At 48.2% G+C, this 25,862-nt stretch overlaps 1 protein-coding gene across 1 annotated transcript in view; it reads left to right on the top strand.

Moving 5' to 3' along the window:
* Positions 1 to 3,404: 3,404 nt before the first annotated feature.
* The window catches only part of LOC144115223 (lysosomal phospholipase A and acyltransferase-like), a 29,841-nt gene continuing 7,383 nt past the window's right edge, over positions 3,405 to 25,862 (top strand). Inside the window, exons 1-4 of the mRNA XM_077649503.1 lie at positions 3,405 to 3,576; positions 3,655 to 3,803; positions 24,887 to 25,162; positions 25,381 to 25,479. Of these exons, the coding sequence (XP_077505629.1) occupies positions 3,668 to 3,803; positions 24,887 to 25,162; positions 25,381 to 25,479 (511 nt within the window). The 5' untranslated portion in view covers positions 3,405 to 3,576; positions 3,655 to 3,667. The remainder of the gene's footprint in view (positions 3,577 to 3,654; positions 3,804 to 24,886; positions 25,163 to 25,380; positions 25,480 to 25,862) is intronic.

Genomic DNA, 25,862 nt, shown 5'->3' with positions numbered 1-25,862 from the left:
ATACAAATCCTATATACAGTCTATAGACAATCTATAGGTTTATGGCCATACACTTTTAGTAGACATTTGTCAATAGAAATTCTATAGACTATCAATAGACAAAAGGATATATCTATAGGAAGGCAATAGAGTCAGCCGGAAGTCTATAGACTGCCTATAGACCATTTTTATAAGGGACGGCAGATGCGTACCCATTGATGGGCGTCGACCCTATTGTAGGTTTTGTCTTCTGTTCTTATATCTGCACTGCGGAATACAGGCGCCAGCTGAACTGGGAATGAGCCTATGACTCGGAAGAGTCGAGACTCCGATCCTATTGTGCATAGTTTGCGTTATGCAACGCAAACTATGAACTGTCACCAGAATGACACTGAGATGGTATATGCCATACCAGTGTTATTCTGGTGGCAGTTGCACTCGTAACCAAACCCATTATAACATGCACGCTAACAAAATTTTGGACGGATGCACTCAAGCACATACCGTTCAAATTGCGCACAATTTTTCCGCATACAGATCATGGTGAACCGGAGCCTAATCCTGGTACGTGGCGAGCAACACTATCCTTAGCACGTATCCGCAGTCTTGATAAGAAGTAAACTCGTGTAGGGGGGTTTCGAGGGCGCCTGCGGTCGGCAATCGCAGAAGCTAATGCGAGCTATTGGATCACTGGCACTGCACGCGGTATCTTACACCGTGATGCGGAAGCGTCGCGCATACGAGATAAGTGACATGTTTGTCTAATATGAACTATATATTCGAACTACAAATATATGAGCGTCACCTAATATGGCTTTTCGTAGTTTTCGACTTCAGATCCCACTTTTGCGTTCGGTATCCCAGGGAAAGCGATGGCTGTGTTTTCCTTGCCTCATCGTGACACGTTTACATCTGTGCCTATTTTGTTTCCGATGTGCGTGGCACCCTCGAGGTTTCTGCGGTGCTCGGGATCACGAGTTCGAGGCTAGTTGGCCGCTGTTTTTTCTTTCTTTTCTCTTCGCTGCCCTGAACGGGGACTCCGTCCTCAACCCTTTCCTCTGAGACGAGAATTAATCTTGACGCCCTCAAGGCGCAGCGGCATTGTAGGGAGACACAAATAAGAGGGAACAAAGTAGCAAGACTTCAGTACAGAGGGCGGCTGCTTTAGAAGGAAAAACGTGCGAGGAAGCAGGCGAGGCAAGGAACTCGCGAAAACTTGGTGGTCAAGATGCCTTGACGGGCGCCACGCAGGGTGCGTTCACACCCGCCCGGTCCGGTTCTGCGAGAGAGTGAGGCGCCTTCTCTGAACAACTTGAATGTTTGTTTTTGTATATGGAATACAGCCGCCTGCAAGGCATTCATTACAAAGGCATTGACGCTTCTTGAAAACGACTAACTGGGGCTAACCAACGTGTTCGAGCGTGGGGTCTAGAAGGATGGTACACGCCCCTTAACGAGAGTTGCGCTCTCACGTTGCCCTCAACGAAGGAGATTGTAAACTCTAGCCTGCCTCTAGTGAAGCTGCTTGGCGTCCTGGTCCGCATAAGGACTTGGGAAATGTTCCCATTATTTAGTGAGCCAGCTGTCATTATTCCCGAGGCACAAGTATTCAGAAGTACGGAAAGCTGGGCAAATTGGTTACTACTACCATTGTAAAACAGCGTGGAAAAGCACGAGGACGGAACAAACAGGACGACACGAGCGCTCGTGTTTTTCTGCGCTGTTTTACCATGGATACAAGTATTCAATAGTGAAAATTTCTCCTCTAACTTTTCACAGCGTGACGCGCGAAATTGTGGTCATGATCAGTTGCCTGCTGCATCGTCAGTGCTAAACTTGCTTCGTCGCATGTTCTGCGTGGCATGAGGACGCTTCGAAGTATCGGTGCAAGAGAATATAACGGTGGTTGAGACGGTCTTTCACAAGTAATTGCAAGCAGACGGATCAGTGGATGGACCAGGTCAATTTTACGTACTTGCGCTCACTTGTGAGTTCGAAACAGCAGCTGCTATGGATGGAAGGTAGGAGCGTCCCCTTTGAAACGGGGCAGTGGTAGTTGCCACCATGCTCAGTTTTTTCCCTTTATCTTTGTTTAACTCTGCTGTAAGTTAATAAAATTCGCCATTTTCTTTAAAATGCGACTTCCTACACTTTTAAACTTATGTCACCTCTTTGATTTTGTGCCACCAATCCTCCAATCGCTTTTTTGCTAATTTCCACCACAGATTTATTTCCTTGACTATTGTTATCTCTAAACCCTAAGGCCTCAGGAAGAGTGACTGTGCCTGCATCGACATCGGGATGGATACCATCGCATTTTAGAATGAGGTGTTCTATTGGTTCTATAGATTTACCACACACATCACATGTATCATCTTCTTCGTTAAATTTTTTTGTGTAGCTGCGCGTTCTAAAACACCCTGACCTAGCTTCAAAGAGGAGGGCACTGCCTCTTGAGTTATCATAAAACGTTTCTTTCCTGATCCCCTCGTGGAGTGAGACCTCTACCGGTTCTAATGCGCGATACAACTGTAGTGTCCGATTTATTTCAATCTGTTTTGAAAGCTTCATACGCACTGCATCTCTTGATGTTCTTCACAATAGGTGAGCATCCGCCTCCAGTCAGTCGGTAACCCAGTAGTACGCACTGCTGCACTGCATGATTGCCTGTGACTAGTACGTAACTGGCATCTTGAAAATAAAAAAATCCAAAGCCGAGGATTGCCCTCACAGCGACTCGGTGGGGTCCCTCGAGTACCTGCTGTGATCCTTCACCGTAATCTTCGCAAATAACGCAGTGTTGGAAACTCTACCCTCGAATTAGACGTCTACACTTAGGCAGCCAAAATCGCGGCCTTTCGTGTCGTACCTGTTTCTGTCGCAGTCATCGATGCATGAACAACGCCTACTGTAGCTCTGGCCGATGTTTATTTTTCACAGCTCCGTCGCGTCGCTTCTTCCCATTCACCGATCGCTTCCACTCTGTCCCGTCATCGGAAGCGGCTGTCACGTGAGCGTTTGTAAAAGGAAGCGCGAACGAAACGCGGGCCAGCCGTGCCTCTCCTTCGGGGAACGCCGCGGGTGCAGTTCGCGCCTAATCTGAAGAGCGCCGGACAACGGCGCAGCTCCGCACATTGCGGCCATATGGCGGCAGGCTCGTCGCCAAGCAGCTGGGTTCTTGATTGTCCCGCCTCGCAAAGGGGCGCGCCCATCGACCAATGGGCACACGCGTTATCGTTGCGTCACTGCAACGTCACAGGGGTTGCACGTGACGCTGGAATGCGTCGTCGTCCTGCGCCTCCGCGTGTTTATTACTTTTTTTTTTTGCGGTCTTTCTAGCTCCCCTCGCTCAGCTCCCGCCTTTCGCCGGCTTCGTTTCTTCTCTTTCCGCTCTTTTTTTTATCTGCGCGTGTTCGCAGAGGAGGGGCTCTTGAAAAAGACCTCGCGTCGGCCGCCGACTCATACCATCCGCCACCCCGCATCGCGTGCTCGGACAGGCGACCGTGGTCTACTGGCTGCTGCTCCCAAACCGTCGGCCCGCATCCCTCGTCGTCGTGCTTTTGTGAATCCTATCGCCGCTTCTGCTCTCCGCCCAAGGTTTGCGCTCTCTTCAGACTCGCTACTTTTTTTTTTTTAAGTTTGCGCTCGATAGCAAATTTTGTTCTGTTTTCGTAGTCTCCCTAATACGATGTCGCCGGCCCGGAAAGTAGCCCTACTTTCGATCGCCTGCGCGGTGCTCTGCGTCGAAGATGCGGCAGGTGCCACCGTCTTCGAGAGGATGTGGAACCAGATTCTTCCCGTCAAAAGGCATCCGGTGATACTCGGTGCGTGTTTTATCTCATTTCTATTGTTTACGTGCAGACTATGTTCGGCTGATGCGGAGGAACGTGCCGTACGGTCGCCTCAACGATTGGTTGCGGTCAGTCCGTACTGCATCGTCTCTCCATTTTTCCTCGACTAGAAAGCGGTGCCCACTGTAGGGCTTGCTTATTGCATGGAATGAAAACAAGCTGTTGGCTTGAAATGGAGACCTGCCCTTTTGTCTGATGATGGCAGTTTCACCTGCCGACTGATGTATAAACAGCAGGCACGAACCTATTAGACGGCTTGACTTCGTTCGGAAGACTTTCATTGTGAAATATAGCAGCTGTAGCGTATTGCATGCAGTCTGGTTGAGTGCCGCAGCAAGTTTTAATCGTGGCCACTGACAAAAGTGGCACCACCTGGGAGATTCTAGTGTCTCCCAATTTTAATGTTTTTTTCACTCTGTCAGGGCCCGATATTCTGCTACTTATTCTTTCTGCCGACTGTCAAAGCGCTGTACTGAAGACTTGCATAACAAAAATGCAGCATGCGCTTGCATGGCGAGCATAAAGTGGAAAGGGAATGCTCCGAGTCTTGGGCGCTATGCTGCCCGAGAAAAGCGCGGTAAAGCCATTGAACTTCAGCGCTGCTCACCTGCACTGGCGTCAGCTTCTTAATATAACTTGGGTTTAGATCTCTCGCTTTCTATTTTCTGAGAGAATTTGACGCACTTTTTTATTTCTTGCTGAATTTCTTTGGATGGCTTACGGTTTTTCGGTGATACAATGTGGTAATCCCGTGGGGGCAAGTCTCGCGCAGTTTATCTCGTGGTTTTTATGTTAGCACGAGCAATCCATCTGCAAGTGATAACGCGCGAATGGTAGCATTTAGAGCTCTTTTAGTCGAAGGTGTTATATATTATCGCCTTTATAAAAGTGTGGATTAAGCCGCCCCGATGGCTTAGCGGTTATGGCGCTCGGCTGCTGGCCCGAAAGACGCGGGTTCGATCGCGGTCGCTGCAGTCCCATTTCGATGGAGGTGAAATTCGAGAGGCCCGTGTACTGTGCGATGTCAGTGCACGTTAAAGAACTCCAGGTGGTCGAAATTTCCGGAGCCCTTCACTACGGCGTCCCTCATAGCCTGAGTCGCTTTGGGACCTTAAACCCCCATAAGCCAAGTGTGGATTGTGGAGTTTTAACGTACCGAAACGATTCAGGCTTTTAGGGACGTCGTAGTGGAGGGCTCCGGATGGATTTATACCACCAAGGATTCTTGAATGTGCGCTCACATGAAACCACATCGGCGTTTTTGCATTTCGTCTCCATCGAAATGCGGCCGTCGCGGCCTGGATTGCACCCGCGACCTTGAGATCAGTAGCCGAACGCCAAAACCAGTCAGCCACCGAGGCGAAAAGCAACGAAGCGGGAATTAAATGACTGAACCATCCCACAAAGACGTCGCTGCAAGTTTGGTTCTACAAACTGGGTTTTCATGTTCGTGTTGTACTCTGGACTGAACGACTGGGCAGTGCATCACGTGGTCGGCGTGCTTACGGACATAATGGAACTGCCGCTGAACTTCGCATTCACGTGGGTTTTTCTTGACCCTTATGCATGGTTTTTCGTCAGTGTCGTTACATGTGGCAAAACCTACTTACTTATCGAAGCAGCGGCCCCTAGGCGAGAAACCACGTTTGACGAGATGGGGGCCTTCTGTTCTGCAGATACTTGTCTGTGGCCGCGGAGCAATGCCTTGAAACACACAACTGCCCTGATTGATTCAGCTATTTGATTTTCACCGAGTCCCGGCTTCCGCTCTTGGTTCATTTTCGCTTCTAACCAAGTGCAACTGACTCTGAATAGGCAGTTAGCTGCGGCGTACAGGCTAATTCTGCTGTTCTTTTTTCGGTTATGACCGAATTCCAAAACACGAAATCGGCGCACCTTTTCCTGCTTCAGTTGGTTTAGACTGGATAATTCAGTCCCCATTTAAAACTACTAGAAAGTTCAAGCCAGCGGAAAGGTTACTAGGCTACAGTTGCGTGCGTGGAAGATAAAATGTTCGATAAGACGTGACAGAAGACGATCTTCGGCTTGCGAAACGAGTTTCCGGTCACAAACGCGGAACGATATGCTGCACTGATATCGGCTTTGTACCTGAATGGATCCGTGCTTTAAATATTTAGATTGTATTTGGGCTTTCTCTCCTGTTGCGTTCCGTAGTAGAAATAGAAGGGCGACAGAGTAAGCGAGACACACGAAGCGCTTATTTGCAACTTATTTTATTTTGTCAGAAAAACAATTTTATACTTGTGGTAATGGTCTTGTAAGCATGCGCAGGTGATTTTATCTTGCAGCCCACGTGGCCAATGTAAGATATGACATCTCTTTTCCGGACAACAAAATTGGTGGAGCGCTTACGCAACCATTGCCCGCTCATGCTATCTCTACAGCCGCCAGAATCTTTCGTGTTGTTTGACACCTGCCTTTTAAAAGTATTTCCCATCTGTGAAAAGCGAGACGACAGCCTTCCAACTGCTTTTCTTGCATTTGCACTTAATTGATACTCATGATATGGATACTCATGTGTCCCCCCTTTTTTGTTTTCCACGTTGTAATTATGCTCTCCTAACCTCTCATTTAGGCATCTTCCTGTCTGCCCTATATAGAATTTTTCACATGTCAGAATGGAAAACCAACTCGCCCACTCGCTGCCATTATTGAATTTTACCTTAGCTGCCAGCGCAAAAGTAAATTTTACTTGCATGTACGTACATCTAGCGTCCAAGCTTTTCGCTAGGTAACGCGTCAGGTGACTTTGGCCACCGAGGCGCGGTCCAGATTCTTCTGTGCGCTTTTGTAGCTGTACATCGTGCCTATTCAGTATCCCACAGTTTCGGTCCCTCCAAGTCGGGGTGACCAGGCGGCTGCGGACTACACATCTTGTATCCTCTCGTATTTCGAAAGCGGCGAGCAGCCCTTGTGCATTATGGAAGCTAACCATTTTGTGTGCAAGTGCGGATCTTTCCGTTATTTCACCTGTAAAATTGAGAATGACTTAGGTATTGCACGAGGAAAAAAAAAGATGGCTTGTCACACACATTTGCGGTATTAATGCTCATGCCTTGCACCCTGATCGAGCGGTTTAATCGCTTGTGCGGCGGTTGCGAACAGCTGTCCGGCTAGTGCAGCTGCCTTAGCTAACCGAGCAGAGAAGGGAAGGGAGAAGAGGTGCTGGTCATGACACGACGGATGGAAGCCAACACTTTAGCTCGCTGTAATTTCTGCAACCTTTCGCACTGATCACATCCCACTCGCTACATTCCCTCTCAGGGCTTTCAACTTGTCAAACAAACGCACACCGAGATGATAGTTCTTTTATTCGCGCACATATTCCAGTTGAGAAGTATTTGTGGAGATGCATAGAGCGCGTGCCCATTTCTATCCCCTGTCTCTTTCTGTATTATCCGTTATGTATACCCAACTCGCCCCTCTAACCATTCTTAACCAGGGCGAAGTTTGCGGTTCTTTACACTGGTGTTTTTATTGTTTTTTTTGTGCTCAGCCGGCGCCCTCTCCTTGGATGTCACGGCTAACCTGCTCTTGTGCACTGTCCCACCAAGGAACACCCTTGAAAGCATCTTTGTGCCTCTCGCCTCCCCCCACCCCCACAAAAAAGAGCAATGTATCCGGGAGGTCCCTTCCGTTTCTAACACGGACGGCGCTGCTTGACAATGCCCCCTCCCCGTATTGCGCTCATCGCTGGTCAGGGAGAATGTGAACCTGTTGTGGTGGGGAATTGTTTTTAATTTTTCTTCTTGACAAGTAATGCCACAGAACCGTGATGCTTGCCCGAAATTTGGCTCTCTTCCTGGTCACCACGGATGTCCTGGCGCTGTTCTTGACACCTCGTCCTTAATGGTCACACCATGTCGGACCCTTGTCCGATCTTTGTTTTGCTGACACCGAAGAGACAAGGCTATTGCACCAAATGTGACCATATGAGTCGGCCGCTGCTTTCAGCACGACCAACTTCAAGCTACGATAACGCATTAGCAAGATCTCAGTTGGGGTTTGGCCATTCTCTACAATGTAAGACTACTCTAAATATGAGGCTGAACTGTGACTAAGCATCTGGGTGTGAATCATGGCTTCCTCTATACTCTTTCGCACATACGGCTCCATACGATGCTCCCAGGGCGGTTCAAGCTATTTCTCCGATGGACGGCACGTGAGCGTTGGTCAAAACGGAAGGCGTTCATTCTGCGAAAGCCTCTACCCGAGAGCGCTTCGACTTTCACAAACACCGTTGCCGCGTAATTTTACCCTCGTTTTCGGAAACCGAATACATCCCTTCTTAGCGCGTCCGCGGATGTTTGCCGGGAAGGTTGCCCGACTTCTAAACGTTAGGCTTGTGTGCCTGCAATTTTTCGTTGCGTGTACACGATGTGGCATGAAGGCATCGTCCCTTAGCTTCTTTTATAGCTGTTTCATTTGGACGCTGTAACTTCTTTTTTTTTTTGTGGCCATTCATGGAAAGGACCGGCAAAATTTCCCTTCTCTACGTCCTAGCCATGAGTAGGGTAACCAAGCAGGCTAAGGTTAACCAATTTACTCCGACTTCTCGCATTGCAGTGGTGGGGATGCGGAGCGTTTGCGTATTTGCTGCTTCAAAGGGAAAAAAAAACGTGGGAAGGGATTCTGCGCATGGTATTCTCCACATGAATGGTGTAAAGGTGCTTTGCACAGCAAATGCAGTGATGCAGCCTCCGCATGCACTCTATGCGAGTTATAGTTGCACATGCCCATCTGTCAGTAGCTGCTGACCTTGCGCGGCCTCGATTTTTTTTATTTCATTTTTTTTTCCAAGGCGTGGGTAATTAACCAATAGCACGCAGGCTTGCCCCGGACATCGTCGGGAGGCATCGAAATCGAAGCTCACTTGAAAGTTGCTGAGCTCGCGAGCGTCGCGCATTTATTTATTCTCCAGCGGAAGCGGTGTCCCTTGAAACCGTGTTCAGGTGACTGCGCAGTCGAGTATGCGTTACACATGCTAACGGGCTTTACACGTTGAGTCAGCCGGTAGAATGCTTACATCAGCGAATGAACAAATACGCTCAATAACAGACGGAAGGCTAGCACAGAATAATCTCGCAGTGTCATTATTTGTGTGGATAAGGGCGCTCATCAAATCGTCAACCCGACTACGTCCACCACAGGATATGCCTCCAACTAACCCTGTCCTGTGTCAGCTGCGGCCGCCTTATTCCCGCCCACTTCCTAATTTCATCCGCCCACCTGACTTTCTACCGCCCCCTGCTACGCTTGCCTTCTCTAGGAATCCGTCCCGTTAACCTTACGGACAATCAGCTATCCTTCCCTCGCATTATGCGCCCTGCCCATGCCCATTTCGACCAGGATGTCCTTAACTCGCGTTGTTCCCTGTCCCACTTTGCACTCTTCCCGTCTTTTTACGTTACACATCTGTCGTCCTTTCCACAGCCTGCTGCGTTATCCTCAATTTGTTTTCAGCCCCTTTCGTTATCCTCCACGTTTCTGCCCCATAGGTGAGCACAGGTAAGATGCAGCTGTCGTATAATGTCCCCTCGAGGGATTCTCGTAAGTCGCAATTTATGACCTCACAGTAACTGCCAAAAGCACTCCACCCCAGCCTTGTATTTCTATAGCTATGGTCAGGATCGGCGGTCACTGCCTGCCCTTGCCATTTTAAATGTTCTACTAGCTGTCGCAAGCTGTTGTTCCCGTCCTAGACTGTTCAACATTACTTCAATTGTGTGCATAGTAATTTTTCAATTCTACCGTTCAGCTTTGCCTGTCTAGGTCCTCAATCATTCTCAGCAATTCGTACCCTATTCTCCTTAGCAAACCGATTTGCATGAACTGACATTATCTATGAAGTTTTATAACTCTTTATCCTTTTATCCAGTTCTATCCACTTATCCTGTAAACACGCGGTGAATAGTATTAAAGAGATAGTGTCTCCCTGCCTCTGCCTTATAACTTTCCTGATTGGTGCTTTATCATTTTTCCTGTAGAGGATTATGGTCGCTGTGCAACAACTAAAGAAATTTACCAGTGCATTTACATGTGCCTTATCTTCCCTCTGGTTACCTGTAGCCTGCATGATTGCTGCGGTTTCAACAGAAAAATGCTTTCTCGTAATCTATGAAGGCTATATATACGGGTTGATTAGGCTAAGGTTGACCTGATTCGGTTAGCGATTAGACAATTTTAGCTGTGCGTCCGCTATGGCTTAGCGTACGCAAGGAGCCTGCGGGGACGGTACTTCGTATGCGCAGAACGCGAGCGCGAGCCCTGCGTCTTGAGTACGTACGCAAGCCAGCCGCCTTTGCGCTGCGGTGTTTGCGTGACTTGCGTGGTACGATCCTTTTTGAGCCGCATGCGGACGCGACCGTGCGCGCGGGCCGAACAATGGTGCAAGGGATCGATGATGCGCGGGGTCATTAGGACCGGTCTCGGCGCCCTCACCGCTACAGCGTCCCTTTGAATACCCCTTCCCCAACCCAGCGACAGGCGGCTGAAAAGAAGCGCCCGTCAGTGTCAGCAGCGGCGGCCGCGCGCTTCGCTCTCGCCCTCCAAGGCTGTTTCGCGGCGGAAGCCCCCCCCCCCCCCCCCCCCCCCCCCCCCCCTTTCGTCTTGACAGACACCAGACGCGACGCGACCTTGCGACGAACGTCTTGTTTGGAAGATGTTGCAAAGTGGCAGTCTTGTCAAGGATGGGGCCAATAAAAATGACGAATGGGCAGCGACGTCCAGATTTGAGATAGCCCCAACGAATGGGTATCGAATTTCAGAGCAGCAAGTTCCTTGGTTCCTTGAGGTGAGGGTCAGTTTTCTTCATCGAGGTTTGATAGCATGAGGCAAGCAGTGAATAGTAAAGATTGGGAAGTGGGACTAGACCTAGTTTCTCAAATTGTCCCGGTGTGTGCGTCGTAAGCAGCATTAGAAATCATACGCACAACTCTCTTTTGCAACATGTATTTTGGTGATATTCGTGGCAGTGGTAGTACCCCGGACTATGTAGCAATATCTTAGTGTGGAGAAAAGCAGGCAATGATAAAGCAATAATTTTGTTTTGCGGCAAAACAAAACGCAAACGCGATATTATTCCTACGCTACGAGATATTTTGGAGCAAGTCATTTGAACGTGAGCGTCCCACGACAGGCTTTCGTGGAAAAGAACTCCGAGACTCCTGACAACGGACGCCATTTCAACGTTGGATGCGGCAAGGCTAAGACTGAAGGTTACGTTCGCTGGTTTGTTTTTCGGGCGGAATAAAATTTCTTTCGTTTTCTAAACATTTATAAGTGGAGTTTACCACGCTCCAGTTTGTTAAAAGCGCAAGTACATTGTTTGCTTTATATTTGTATTCAGTCGAGTGCGAGTTGGAGTCGTTATAACATTTGTGCATGCGTGAGCTGTTAAAAAGTTAGAAAGGTCATCCCGATTGCTTGAGGGGATCAAGAGATTTATGTTTATATCGCCGCCGAGAATAAAATCGTAGTTATTGTCATTAATCCAACCCAAATATGAGTCAAGAAACGAAAAAAGTTTCTACGTCCCTTCCAGGAGGCCCATAAATGGTCGAGAGAATACCAGATAAGACATTTTATCGACAAAACCTCGTAATCGGTTGTTAGCTTTGACCAGTCAGTAAGTACATCGCAGTAAAAAGTGGTTTTTCACCAGTAACGTAACATTACCGCCTTTCTTTTTCGAGCGGTTTAAAAAGAACGACACATATCCAGGTAATTTCAACACTTCCCATTCGTCGCGGTACCATGCTTCAGTCACCATTATCACGTCGAAACGGAAAGTAAAGCTATCAAGTAACGTTATGATCGCGTCTTCCTTATTTCGGGCTGACAACGCATTCCTGTTCCCTTTCATAGCGCCAACGGATGCTGCCAAATCACGCGGCTTCAGAAGGCCAGTGTTCAGATTCCTATCGCGAGTCATGGGTCTTGTCATGCTGAAAGAAAATTGTAACCGTTCTAGGTTCAAGCAGGTCTTGCTGGACGCATAGGTAGTACGACCATAGAATAAACCAGCCTCGTTGCGGCCTACTTTGGGGCTTAGTAAGTTGCACATTTTTGTTTCTCATCTTATTGCGCTCAAATCTTCCTCTTTGTTGGCGTGGATAACCGAGGAACCTTCCGCCTTTCTTACCAAAATACGCCCATTTTGAGGCCAGACAGAACGATACTGCTTTTCCTTTTCTCGAGTTTTCGTCTGCCAGAGAAGCTTCTTCATAGCCGGTGTCAGCTGTTCTCGTTTACAAAGATTTCTTTCCTCCTCATCTACTAAAAGTGCGCTCTTCTTTTCCACCCATTTTTCTTTGGTTGTGCTCCTTATTGAGAACTGTCTTTGATAACTGCCGTGAGTGTGACGGGACAAAATGAACTTCGTGTTCCGCAGCGGGTCGTATTCGTTTCAGTGATCGCGAGCGCAAGTCGTTGTTCCTGCGGCGTTCGTGTGTACTCTATTAAACAACCGCCGTGAGTGCGACGAGTCCATTCTGAAACTTGTGTTTTGCGTATGCGAAACAACCTCGGCTACACTGCTGTTTAGCTGTTTTCTTCCGGGACTACAGACACGTCGCCAGCATTCTGCGGCATTGGGCTCCATAAAGTGCAATTTGCGACTATGAGTGGCCGGATTACGATGGTATGCCGGCGGCACTGTGAGATCTGTGTGAAAACATTGGTGTGCATGGCAGATCTCACATCTGGAGAGTCTTTTTCTTATTTCCTGGTGGCTGCGCGGGCCCATATCTGCAATAAATATTTGGTGACAAATTAAATGAATTCAACTTTCCCGGCATGTGATCATGAGCTGAGCCAAAGGTATCACCAGTTATCACCAGATCAGCAGCACTTAGGTACGAACAAAAGCCATTGTCGCAACTCATTCACTGGTGTTTCACAATGCACAAATCTCTAATATGTGCCGACTAGTGCAGCTCTTTTTCATGAGCATTTCATTTTATGTGATGCCAAAAAAGACTCCAGCAGATGCTTACGCTTCTCAAAGCTGGATTTAACTGAGCTGAGCTGGATTTAACTGATCCTAGCCGGCTGTCAGCAGTTGGCCCATGCTAACACTTGCTCATCCTGAGTTTTTTTTTTTTTAATCTCAGGCAACCCTAAGGGTATTGTAGTTCGGCCTTTCCCCCCTTTTTTTTACGTTCGTTATTGACCTCCCTTTCAGTGTTTCATTTAACAAGTCTGCTTTGATTGCTGTGTGGTCTGCAATCCTACTATGCATACCGACATTCCAACCCTCCAGAACAACCGTCTGCGTGTTCGAGAAGGGCCTATTCACCAACGCTAATAGGACTGCACTATTAGTTTTTACCCTCAGTCATACCCATCTTCATTACGAGCCGATATGTGTCAGTATTTCCCGTGTGCTTGTATCCTACCCTGTGTCAAGCGAAGCAATGCAGAAACTTCCATTATGTGATGTGGTTAAATTGCTAGGTGCTTGTGTTTACGCATGTGACTTCTGTGTGCATGTAATTTGATCTTTCTCCTCGTATGAAATGCCCAGCCAGGTATCCTATGGGGCCAGCATTTACAGCGTTTATAAAAGGGTGACTCCTTCTCTATAACAATGCTAAATTGCATATACAGTTACATCGTCCTGAATGTAGTCGGATTACAGCTGCAGTGATTTTCTTACATTGACAGCAGTGAAACACATGGAAAAGCGCAAACCTGTACTCAATACTAACTTATTCGTAGAGTTGCTGTTTTCCTTTCATTATAGTAACATCGGTTTTCATGTAATCTCCTGAAAATTATCAATTTGGTGCATTCACATGGACACTTTTAGAATTTTTTTTTAGCTGCACAGAACACATGCCAGCTTGTTTCTGCATGTGTGAACATTGGCTGGCTCTCAGCACAACTCTCCAGGCTTGTTTGCACTGCTGCATTCTGGCTTGTGCAAAATAGAGGAGGCGCTGCACAAACAAAGGCGTGCATTTCAGCACAGTGACACATGGCTTGGCCTCTTTTATTGTCACCACACTGTGCTATTTTAATTTTGGCTACTTCGTGTTTTTCAGCACGACAAAGGAATCTGTATTGTTTCACGGTCACCCTTCTGTGATATGCAGAACTGCTGCAGTTACAACAAATTTTTCCATATTCCATATTACCGGGAATGTCATAATTTTCTCGTGTATTTGGATTCGTATTCGACAACAGTGTGCTAAAATATGGAACCTGTAATGTGTGCACAATTCAGACTCTTTTCTTATATCAGTGAACAAGTAAATAACATTTGCAATAACAGTTAAATTGGGAGACAGCAAGGAGCCCTGTTTGGATGGCAGTGACAACCAGCGTGTATAGATGACAACTATAGTGTGCATGTATCACCGAAAAAGCTAAATGCACGTAAAAAGACTGCAGTGTGCAATTTCGAATAACTAATGATTTAACCTGTGCCTGATCTTAGCTATGTGAATTTCCCGGTTGCAATTACGAACGATTGAATAGTACTGCTAACCTAGCTTGCTCTATTTTAGTGACTTTGGCTGCGATAATTCTCTGTACGAATCGCGTCGTCTTTCTGAAATAATTATTACACGTTTGGGTATAGCGTAACCTTCAATGGGGACACTGTTCAAATATTACGTTAAGCCTACCTACGTACGGCGCACACTGTCATGTCGCCATATCAACGGCACCATGCGAAGTACTTCACCAACCTTGTACCGTAATATACATTTTCATTCGATTTGCGCTTATTGATTTCCGGTTTTCAGAAAACAAAACCTTTGAGTGCACCCATACCGCCATTAAGAAAACAAGTTTCTACGACACACGCACACGCACAGTTCAAGAGCTTTGACTTACACTACGCTTCTCGGTCGCTACGCTAGTTATCTAATCTAAACCTGCCGTTGCCAGGACGGCCGGCACTGCGCGTGAGGTGCCCCAGTTTCGTACGCAAAGTTTTAGCGGACGCACAGCTTATTTATTTATTGTCCCTCAAAGGTTCACAAGGACATTACATGAGGGGTGGGCTTCTAAAATTGTATTATTTTGGACATAGATGATCTTCGACGGCGGATTTGAAATGAACTGGATTGATGATGGTCGCCACTTTGGATGGAAGGCCATCCCAGTCGTTGGCTCTTCTAAGGAAGAAAGACTGTTGATACGTTACAGTGCGAGAGTGCTCGGGGTAGACGGCGTTAAGGTGGGAGTTACGGGATATCCGATGAGCGCGTGTGATACGGGGGGATGCGCGTGTGATAAACCTTTCTATTACTTCAGTCCTTGCGCGCAACTGATAAGCTGGTCAGTCTAATCTTTCAGGCCCTTAACATCCCATTCCTCTGGATTAGAATGTTTGCGTCCTCCCAGTTTAATATAGCTGGTTGTAGACAGTATAGTAAAGGCTTCGACATTCGGAGCTGAACGGTGAGTTAGCAGAGCAATGTAAGGCCGTTCTTAGAAATACTGGTGTCTTAAAAAAAATCGAATTCTGAATGTAACCAAGCCTTACATTGTACGGTCGCGCAGAATGTAATGGAGCTTTACATGCGCAACAGCTTATGATTAAGTATTCGATTCGTTAGAAACATTACGCAGACATTGCGTAATTGAGGCGTTGAAGCGTACGCAAGCACCCTAAACATACTTCTTTCCTTCCTAAACATAGCCCCATATAACAGGGAGAAAATGCAACTCAAAATGGCGCTATGCACGGAGACAGTTCTCCGTTGCTCACTACATGTTCGACAAGTACGCGAAGCGTTGGGCTGCGGCAGTTTGGGTAACGAGGCAGTAACTCAACCATGACTTGCAATGTCATTGCCCTAGATTCAAATTATTAGGACCAAGGCCAACGTATGGCCCCTGTGCCGGCTGTTTGCAGATGTCTCTTGAAAGGAACGTGTACAAATGGTGCATTCTTCCAGTACTCGCCTTTTGGAGTCGACCCGTGGACACGCAGCGGACATAACTTGGCTGGCGTTCAATATCCAAAGATGTTTCCGGCTGAAGTGTCAAAATCTTCTCCCCTCCCTTGTCTGAAAGCGCAGGTGTCCATTATCACCACAATGAGAGAATGAGACAGGCCAGAGGAAAGGCAGGGAGACTTCAGTGGTTGCTCATTTGAAGTTGACACTATTCGTTACGTACGTAGCTTGAAAACGTAAATGTCGATTTTTGGAGTTATGATGGCGAGAGCATCAAAAATTGTTCTGTTTATTAGCGAGCCAGGCTTGATGTGCTCGAGGCATCGATAAAGCTGTGGGCTTGAACAAGCGGCGTGAAACGGCAGAAGCAGAAATTGGAAATGCGCACAGGAATCGACAGCGTGAGCCACGTCCGTTGCCGGTGGAGCAGCACCCTTCTCTCTTTGGCTTAGCACGCCACGCTTATCTCTTGCTGAGATAGCCCCCGTTATTTTGGTCGGGCGCGACCGACCCGCTGACTGGGCACGCGGTGGCGGGTAGCTCCAAAACACTCCATTGCGAAGCTGCTGCTGCTCAATGGCGAAGCGTCTCACGGTCGCCAGACCCGAACACAGCGCTTCGGTGTCGGGAGAATTCGCCGACTTGAGCATCACCTACATCCCCCGGAGGCTACGGACACGTGGCTGACGCCGCACGCCATAGCTTGGTGGGCGAGAAAGAGCTTTCTTGTTATCTTTGCATTGTATGCCCCTGCCGATGACTATTCTGGAAAGAGGGTTAGTGGAGTTCGAACAATGCTGCTGCTTTGGGAGCAAAATGCCCTGACCTAAAATCTGCCACAACCTTTCTGTTTGCGGGACGCGGCAAAGGATATCTTTCTTGTATTTTTTTTCTCCTTTTGAGAAACACGAAAACAGCTACACCACCGGTATCGGGCTCCAAACAACTAGGTCACTTTGCGAATCGTTCTTTGGAAGTGCATGATGCTTAATTAAAACGAAATTAAGGAACTGCCATAGGGACTGCGAAGTGAAAGTTGTAACTCGTTCTTACGACACTCTCCAACTTATTTATGTACAAAATCTGCTTTGTCTCTGCACTTGCAACACACGTGCATCGGCATATCGACATGCACGCTCTATAGCAGATCAGCGCACCATATATTCAGCCTGCAACTCATGGACCAGACCTGATAGTTGGGCTGTACGGACTGTAGCTTTTAATCGCTTGCACTCCTTCAATTTCCTTCACTCGGTTGACTCGCAGCCATCTACAGTGTACAGTGTAACTAAAACCAACCGACAATGGAAGGGGCTGAGGACGTAATTGAATTCAGTTTCGCTTTATTTCCATCTGTTGTACATGAGAAGATGGGAGGTGGTCACGCTGCATAAAAACAGCTTTTCCTCCTATCTCCTTTACAAGAGCACATCATCTGTACACATTTCACAGAAAAGCAACAAGCACCTCTTCCACTGCAATCAAAGAGAAACAAAGTCCACAATCATTCAGAGGCGCATTCAGCAACACAAGCAGCATCAGCACATTATCAACGGAGCACGAACAGTTTACCTGATGAATTTTCTGGGTTAATTCCACCTTCCCTAAAGAAAAACTGCTTTTTAGGAACTTTTGTATACATTTTCGTACCATGATTAGTCCGTGAACAAGACACAAGCCAGAATTAATGATTTGCTCTTACACATGCAATGTGTGATAGTAAGTTCGTTTCTTATTTTGTTTTCTCCTGAATGTTTTCCCCAAGCTATATTTGTATTGGGTAACGCTATCAACGCGAACGTTTTCTGCAAAATGTGGGAGGTGTATGTTGGAGGACTATCAAAAATGATTTTAACCAGCCTATTTAGAAGTTTTGTTAGCTTGAACATTTGTTTAGTCGTTGTTGTCTGCGCCAAAAAGGCGTAGTGTATGTGGGAAAGAAAGTGAATGATGGATAATAAGTCTAGTATTTATAGGTAGTAACTGCCGGTTACGGTACATTAGGCCTGCTACACGTGCAGATTTGCCTCCGACATAATCAATATGCTTGTCCCATGGCGTATTTTCCTGCAAAAATACTCCTAGACTTCTGATAATACTACCTCAATGGGTTTGCTATTTAATAACCCTTTGTAGGATAGCGTATTTGTTGCTAAATTGATGAACATTTTTTTTTTTTGCTGGTGAGGTGAAATTTATTGAGAACCGTTTTGTGCACAATTTTAGCACATATAGTTAAGAGGAACATATTTGTCTCGTTGGCAATAAATGGGGAATACAGAAAATGGGCCGTATTTATGCATTGACCTTCATGGATTTCCTCACTGGGTTTCGTCTGGCCATTTCATGAACTTTTTTCCACCACTTCTCCCGTTGTGGAACACCAACGGCGTCTACGCCTTTGTTCGACTTTCACAAGGTTGTGTTCTTTACCGATGAGCCGACCTTCACCCGAGACTCGAACTATTTTGGTCGTTTTTTTACCCTCCATATCCATTCGGAAGGGCTTCTTGCTGCTGGTAGTTCTGAATGTTTGACTATGATCTGGCGCCCAAGAACACTCTACATGCGATGTTTGAGAATCACCACTCAATATTCAGTCGTTAAATGTCGAGCTGTTTTCCGCATGGTAAAAAGTTCTTCCTTCTCGAAAATCTTCGGAACTGCATGTTGTGACCTAGAGTTGTTCCTCTCTATAGAGAGAACAAAGGAATCCCTTATCGGACATTTTCGTTGTTTTTGCCAGATCAAACCTAGCCAAAAACTTGCAATGCACACGAAAAGAAGTTTCAAGGTCTCGACTCGCTACCTCATTTATTGGACGTGGTTGAAACAGTTCTTAAACAAATAATTGAAACCTTAAGATAGGTGGGAGCATAGCACAAGTGGGACTACTGCGTCCCACTGCCTCTTCCGAGCCGCCGCCGCGGTGGCTCAGAGGTTATGGCACTCGGCTGCTGACCCGAAAGACGCGGTTTCCATACCGGCCGCGGCGGTCGAATTTCGATGGAGGCGAAATTGTAGAGGCCCGTGTACTGTGCGATGCCAGTGCACGTTAAAAAACCCCAGGTGGTCGAAATTTCCGGAGCTCTTCACTACGGCGTCCCTCGTAGCCTGAGCCGCTTTGGGACGTTAAACACCCGTAAAGGAAACCAAGCCTCTTACGAGCCATTTAGCATGGGGAACGAAGTGGGACGTATGTGTGCCATTTTCCCACTAAGGAACAATGGACAAAGGGGTATCTGAAATCCGGTTGCTTCCCTTTCGTTTAGAAAATTATGGCCTTAGCTTTTTCAGTATTAATGAACAACGTGTTCCCCAGGCGTGTAGATTTATTGCCATCTGCATTAAATTCTTATCATCTGCGTAGATTACAAATTTTAAGGAGTCCAGATTTCCAATATCATTTATGAATATATTAGAGATAAGGGCCTAAAACGCTTCCTTGCGATACTCCCAAGAAATTTGGTTTAATAGAGGTCGAGTAGGTATTCAAAGTTGTGTTGTTTTCTACGACTAAGACATGAAAAAAAAATTAAAAGCATCATGTGTGTCATCAACGCTTAGCTGAAGTTTGTAGAAGTAAACTTTGGTCGAGAGTGCAACGCTTTGCTGAAGTCGCTGGAAATTGCTAGTACATAGTGTTTTTGTTCGATAGCTCTTAGCATGAATTCTTTCTTGCAAAGCTTGCAAAGCCGGGTTCTCGCACAAAAGAAACGCGAGGTAACAATGCTTTCGCATTGACGGGGCTCGCAAAAACACAACTAGACATCGTTGTCACGACAGGAAAACAAAAGCAAGCGCTTGTTATCGCCCAAGGCAGCAGTGTTGTCCCCGTTTTTTTTTTAGCCATGGTGTTATGGGTCGTTTTTCGAGCGGCACGTGCCGAGAAAATGGGAAGCTGACAAACGCTATCGGGATATCGAACTTGGCCTACTTGTCTATGGAGGCCATCGGTATCGATATCTTACAGTATCACAACACGATAGCAGACTGCACTGATAGAAAGCAGCGCAACGATTCACCAAGTATCTCGCATCCGCGTAGGCGCATTGTAAACTGCCGTCTTTTCCAGTTACTGCTTTGTGAGCATTGCGGAACTCGACGGGGTAGAAGTTGAAATAAGTATGCTTTTAAAACTATGCTTTTTATTGAAGGTGCGTTCATTTCTGTGCGTTGCGTTCTTTACCCCCCCCCCCCCCCCCCCCCGTTATTTACAATGAGAGCAAAGGTCGAGCCTCCGCTAGTTTCCAATCTTCCGACAGGGTTACTTGCCTTTAAAATCAACTCAGTTCTTTTTTTTCTCTCCGTTTGCTTGCACACTTCTTCCCACCTAGCTGGCGCGTCATGCCTGTCGCAAATGTCGCGACAGATAACTGCATCTACGCATTCGCGAACGCGATGAGGCGTTGTCAGGAGTGCTGTGTATCATGCGCATGTATTTTCTCTGTACTCGACACTCCGCAGGTTGCGTAAAACGCCTACACACAAAGCGTGCTTAATGCTCGTTTGAAACTTCGTTCTGCTTTGCTCTAGCGGGATTCCCTCCGTTGACCGAAAACCTGCTTACATACGTGCGCGTTACCTCCTGTCTTGTTTGTTCTTTGAGCCGAGCCGACCGCGGGAGGTCTCTGACAGCGCGACGTTCGCTGTCGCATTACGAGAAGGGCGGAAACAGGGCAGTCGGATCTGCAGGAAAAGTGGCTTATCTGCGGGTCAGAATCGTCCGAGGGCAGAGGTGCGACGTTATCGCTTATTTGTACGCGTCATAGATTTGTTTCGCAATTTTTTTTTTTTGTCCCAGACCGGGGTGGTGTGATCCGGACAACGGGAACAGCGCCAACACGTAGAGGGAAGGGGGCGAGAAAAACCCACGTATACGGCACGTTCGCCGCGTCTGCGCGCAACTGTAGTGCGCGCTAGAGACCTCTTGCCGGAACCCATGCCGGGCGTCTCCAACACTCAATCGCTGTTGCACGAAAAAAGTGAACTAGAAGGCAAGCGCCTAACTGCACCGCATACGCCCGCGTTTATTCACGTGTTGCGGTAACAGCTCGCGGTGTTCGCTGATCACGTGACGCCGTGGCTCGTGGTTCGATCCCGGTCGCTGCGGCGACGCTTAGATTCGGACGAAGCGTGGAAACGATCGTGCACTGAGCTTTGGGATAACTTTAGGTACCAGGTGGTCGAACTCTGTCCGGGGCGCTCAACTGCGGCGTGACTCACAGCTGCTCACTCGGCTCCGAAACGTCAAAATTCACACACAAAAATAAGCTGGGGCCCGAGAATTTATAGTACCGAAAAGTGTTTGGCTCTAACCCTTGTTCCACGTTACGCAGTTTTAAAAGCCCGCTGTAATTTCACTGTCGTCATCCTCTCTAGCGGGTGTTTAGACGAACTTTCGAAAATTTCTAATAAGGTGTCGTAAATATATTTCCAAGAACAAAAACAACTGTCATCCGCGGCGAAGTCGGTAATTTTTACGAAAAATAACGAAGTTAATTAAACAGCCAATTAAATTATTTCGCAAATTGCACCCACTCTCCTTTTCTTCGTCGCTCTCAGGGACGAAGACGAAGCACCTTATTTGCTCTGCTTCGGTTTTGTGTAGAAAGAAGCGTCGCATTTTCTCGCGCTGCGGATGCGAACTTGCCAGTGGTCCTAACCTCCAGGCATCGCTAATTAAACTCGTTTACCAAAATTCATTTAATACGCCACAGGTCAGCATGGCTGCCAAATTCACCGTTTTTTCACCGTGGCTTAGAGGTGGATAAAAACGTGTTCTCTTTCGACTCCCCTACAATTATGCATTTTTCGAAAGCGTTCACTGAAGCGCAAAGTAATGTGGAAGTTTCTTCTCGGCGCCCTGTGCAGTTCCTGGGAGCAGCATCGCGAGCTCGTCTCCGCGAACGTAGCGCATAAATGCTTCGCGCCATTGTTTGCATTTCGCAAGAAAAGCAACGCCCAAGGGAGCTGAATCTTTGTTGGCCTCCCCTTCTCAGAACTGGGGCTGATTGAATTACACCCCGCCACTGGCCGCTCACGCTGAGCTTACAGTCGCGAGGTTAACAGTGCCCGTATACCACGCCTCATTCCCCCAGTGCCGCCGCTCTCTCGCGGTTCATTAATTTCGGCAGCGGTCGCTAACGTTGATAAAAGCTTTGACATAGAACGCGCTCGGTTGTCTCGACGACGTCACACTTGATGGCGACGACTGCTTGCGTGCTGGCGCCTAATTGAGGACGCCGCCCGCTTCGGCCCCGTGACTAATGCCGGGCAAGTCTCGTGACCTCTTGCCAGCCGGCGTTCTGTCGCGCACATGTCGTCATCGACGCCTAGAGAGGGATCAGTTTCTGGGATGTCCTTCGCCAGCTCGCGGCCATCTGCCCTACGGTGCTGCGAAACGAACGACCGCTCTGTTTGAGTGACGAGTCTCTGGTTTTTATTTAACGCCACGTGTCCCTGCTTTCGGTTTTTGTCGCCGAAAGGCTGCCAAGGCGAGGCTCGCCCTACAGCGTTTTTCCAGAAGCCATTTCTGAATGTATCTTTTGAATGCATCTTCGCGCAAGACTACTTCATCTAAAGCCACTCATTCGGAAGGATGCACACTGCGCTCAAGTGTAATCAGTTTTTTTTTTTTTTTTACACCGAAAGCTGTTATACGATTGCGTTCCATTCAGCCCTCGTGATAACCCCTCCAAGCCACTAGGCCACAATTGCCCCCACCTGCCGAAGCTGGTAGGGGGAAATGAAAGGAATTCACTGAGGGAGGAGGAGGGGGGTAATCAAGGTCTTACGGCTGACTCTAGATTCCATGCAGAATGTAGATCTAGGGTTACTGACTTTGCTCGTGAATCAGCGAAAGCTGTTGTACGATTGTCCTAGCCAGGCTATGTAGGTTTAGCAATATAGCTCCGCGAATTCCCTTGCTGCCTTCCTATACTCGGGTGTGGTTTCCACACCCGTCTTTACCGTATTACTTCTTCCTTTGGACCCATATAACCGAGATCTACCCTTACGCATTAAAAACAACAAAAAGTAAGCATTGCTGGTCCCTGGAGCAAGGAACCATACCATAACAGTGGCGAAGGTTTTTCATGTTTCTTGTTATAAGTATAGCCACTCCTGTAGACAGTGCACATCACTGTCGAAAATCGCCGCACTCCTTCCAGTCAAAGGAGTGAAATATGGGACAAGTGTTTACTCCATCGGGAGGCATATTTAGCACGCCCTTACTTCTCAGTGACGTACTCCCCGGCTGCCGACTTCGACAGACTGAAGATCTGACCTGGCCTGACTCGGTTCGTAGCAGTAATTTGGTCAGGCTTATAGGACACCGTGACTATATACTGAGGCATTCACTCCGTCGCATCACTACCCCAGGGGTCTATATTCGCTGTATAGTTTTTCCTCGCTTATTCCTTGGTCCGGTATCTATTATTCTCAAGAACACAGTGAGGAATTTGCATACTGCGCATCGTGTTAGCTGCATGCCTGGAGCTGCAGGGCACATTCTGCGCATCACTGAGGCCAGTGCGGCGACGATCAACGATCAAAGCTCAGTCGCTCTTCCCAGAGAGGCTAGTCCTGGAGCAGATGTAGTTGCGCCCCGCTACTTCAAGTGTGGCTGGCCTCCATATGCGGGAAAAAAACCGCGACGCGGTGGCGCGGCGAGGACCGCCGTCGTTAGCTCTGTCGCTTAGTGGCGAAACCTCGGGCAAGCGCGGCGGAGACAGGCGATTTGCGCGACGTGCACCAGCGGAGACGTGCTTTCGTCTTTCACTGTCTGCGCACTGCGGCTTGGTATACGCAATTTGTCACCTCGACCGGGTTGTAAGCGAGCAAACCATATGCGAGTGAACATTTGCCCCGCGAGTGATTCTGCACCCGCCGCCCTGAAACTCAGCGGCACGAGGAATCGAGAGCCCGGCCCCGACTCTACACGCATCTCTCCCTGTAGTGCGCTCGCCCGTTTCAAGATGTTTTAGTACTTACGACAACCATTTAATTTTACGACTGTACCTCACAGCCACAGCAAATTGACTGTTTTCTCTACGGTGCAGCGGCAGCGGTGATGACAAACCAATTCGACGCGCTCTTTGAGGCAGGTCACAAACCACGGAAAACGGCACAGCGCGGTTTGACAAATCGCGGGGGCATGCACTTCCGGGCGTCGTGCGAAATTGTCCGTGGATTCGGGAGCTGGCGACGGGTCAAGCGACACGCTCAACTCTTCACGCGACGGCGCCACTCTCCGTCCTCGCGTGAGTTTTCGCGTGCGCGGAGCTCAGCCCTCATTTCAGCCGCTGACGTTTTTGGCGTGATGGGCATCCATTTATCCGTCTCTTGCGGTTACACCAACGTGGCAACTGGCGCGGGAAGTGCGTATATCGCTCTCGTCAGAGCAAACCTTGCGAGTTGAGCAAATCGCGGCTAAGGCTGTGGAGTGCCGAACCTGCGACCTTGCAGGTCACGTGACGGTCGCCACCTTCAGGAGCGTAGACGGTCCGACCTTGGCCGGTTCTCGCTGAGGGCGCGTGAATCCGCCACGGGCGGTGACGCGAAAGAGCGCGACAGGGGCCGGTTGGGACGCCACCTTTCTCAGCGGTTTTGCCGCGAAGACTCCAGAGGGGCGCCGATCCGTGTGTTTGCCCGCCTGCGGGCATTTCGATCGACCAGAATTTTGGGGGCTGTGCTGTCGTAAAAGACGGGAGTCGCCAGCGCCAATAGCTTTTCTCCAAACGAAATTGGCAGGCATATGCAGTCTTCATACTGCGAGCTCATACCCTAATCACGAACGTATGGCAGTCTCCTAATTCTGCTATTTCATGTTGGTCAGTCTTGAGACTGTCGTGGCGACTATCGTTGTGATTTACCTACGTGTGTGACTGTAAAATTATTTGGCGTGCGCGTCAGTGCCGCTAGTTTTGCCGTGTCGCAAGCACCGGTCCAGTGACCTGACTACTTTACCCAAGTGCTGCCGTCATCGCGGCGGTACCCCGCACGGACCCATCTTTATGTGTTGCACTGTTCAGCCATTCTTCGCGTCGTGTGGAACTAAGAACGCCTTTCAAGATTTTTCGGGGCTACTGGCGTACAAGTTGCACCCCTGTTCACGCGCAGTTCCTGGTGACGGAGGGAGCCAGCTGGAGGCCAAGCTCAACAAGACCGAGACGGTGCACTATTTCTGCGAGCGGCGGACGGCCGACTACTTCGACCTCTGGGTGAACCTCGAGCTCATGGTTCCCTACGTGCTCGACTGCTGGGTGGACAACATGAGGCTGGTCTACGATAACAAGACCAGAACCACCAGGTCTCCAGACGGGGTGGACGTGCGGGTGCCCGGCTTCGGCAACACGTCCACCGTCGAGTGGCTGGACCCGAGCCAGGTGTCCCCCAGTGAGTGCACTCGCTCGCTCTTCGTGTCGCCCACTTTCGGCCATTGTGAGCTGTAATTTGCGAATGGTGAGGGTTACCTGCAGAACCGTACTTAGCTGTGGGGTATTTCAGAGATTGACCTTCCCGCTTACGTAAAGATTATTACGTTTCTTGAGAAGCTTCAGAGCCTTGTTCTGCAATTTGTCGTCAGGCGTCTTCATGCTCTCGTTTTCTTGCAGCTGCTTATTTCACAAGAATCGTGGAAGAGTTGCTTCTGCTTGGATACCAGCGTGGCGTCGACGTTCGCGGGGCTCCTTACGACTTCAGGAAAGCTCCGAGTACGTATTTCCGTGTAATTGGACGTATGCCTGGTATGTATAGTCTATGCAAAGTATATGGGCCAAAGTATTTGGCGAGTCATTTGCAGACTTAACCTCACCTAGGTCTCAACCCTATGTCCTTTGTTTTAGTGCTTCGCTCGCAGATGCCGAAAGTTCCATTGGTCGACTACTCGACGAAAGCACCTTATGGAAATACCGTATGTTAACGTGAACACACAAAAAAGTATTCATATGTGAGAACGGAGCATATACCGCCAGTTCGTTTGTTCATATCTGGCTGTGCTATTTTATCTGAATATACTATTTGGTAATAAGGCAACTCCTCCTATTCGACAATATCGTCCATCGGCAGCATATCTGAATCGCCCTGACACGTGTAG

This window comes from Amblyomma americanum, chromosome 1 (assembly GCF_052857255.1).
Source record: "Amblyomma americanum isolate KBUSLIRL-KWMA chromosome 1, ASM5285725v1, whole genome shotgun sequence".
Lineage (NCBI taxonomy): Eukaryota > Metazoa > Arthropoda > Arachnida > Ixodida > Ixodidae > Amblyomma > Amblyomma americanum.
The sequence above is the reverse complement of the archived record's forward strand: the minus strand, read 5'-3'. Positions and strand labels throughout refer to the sequence as shown.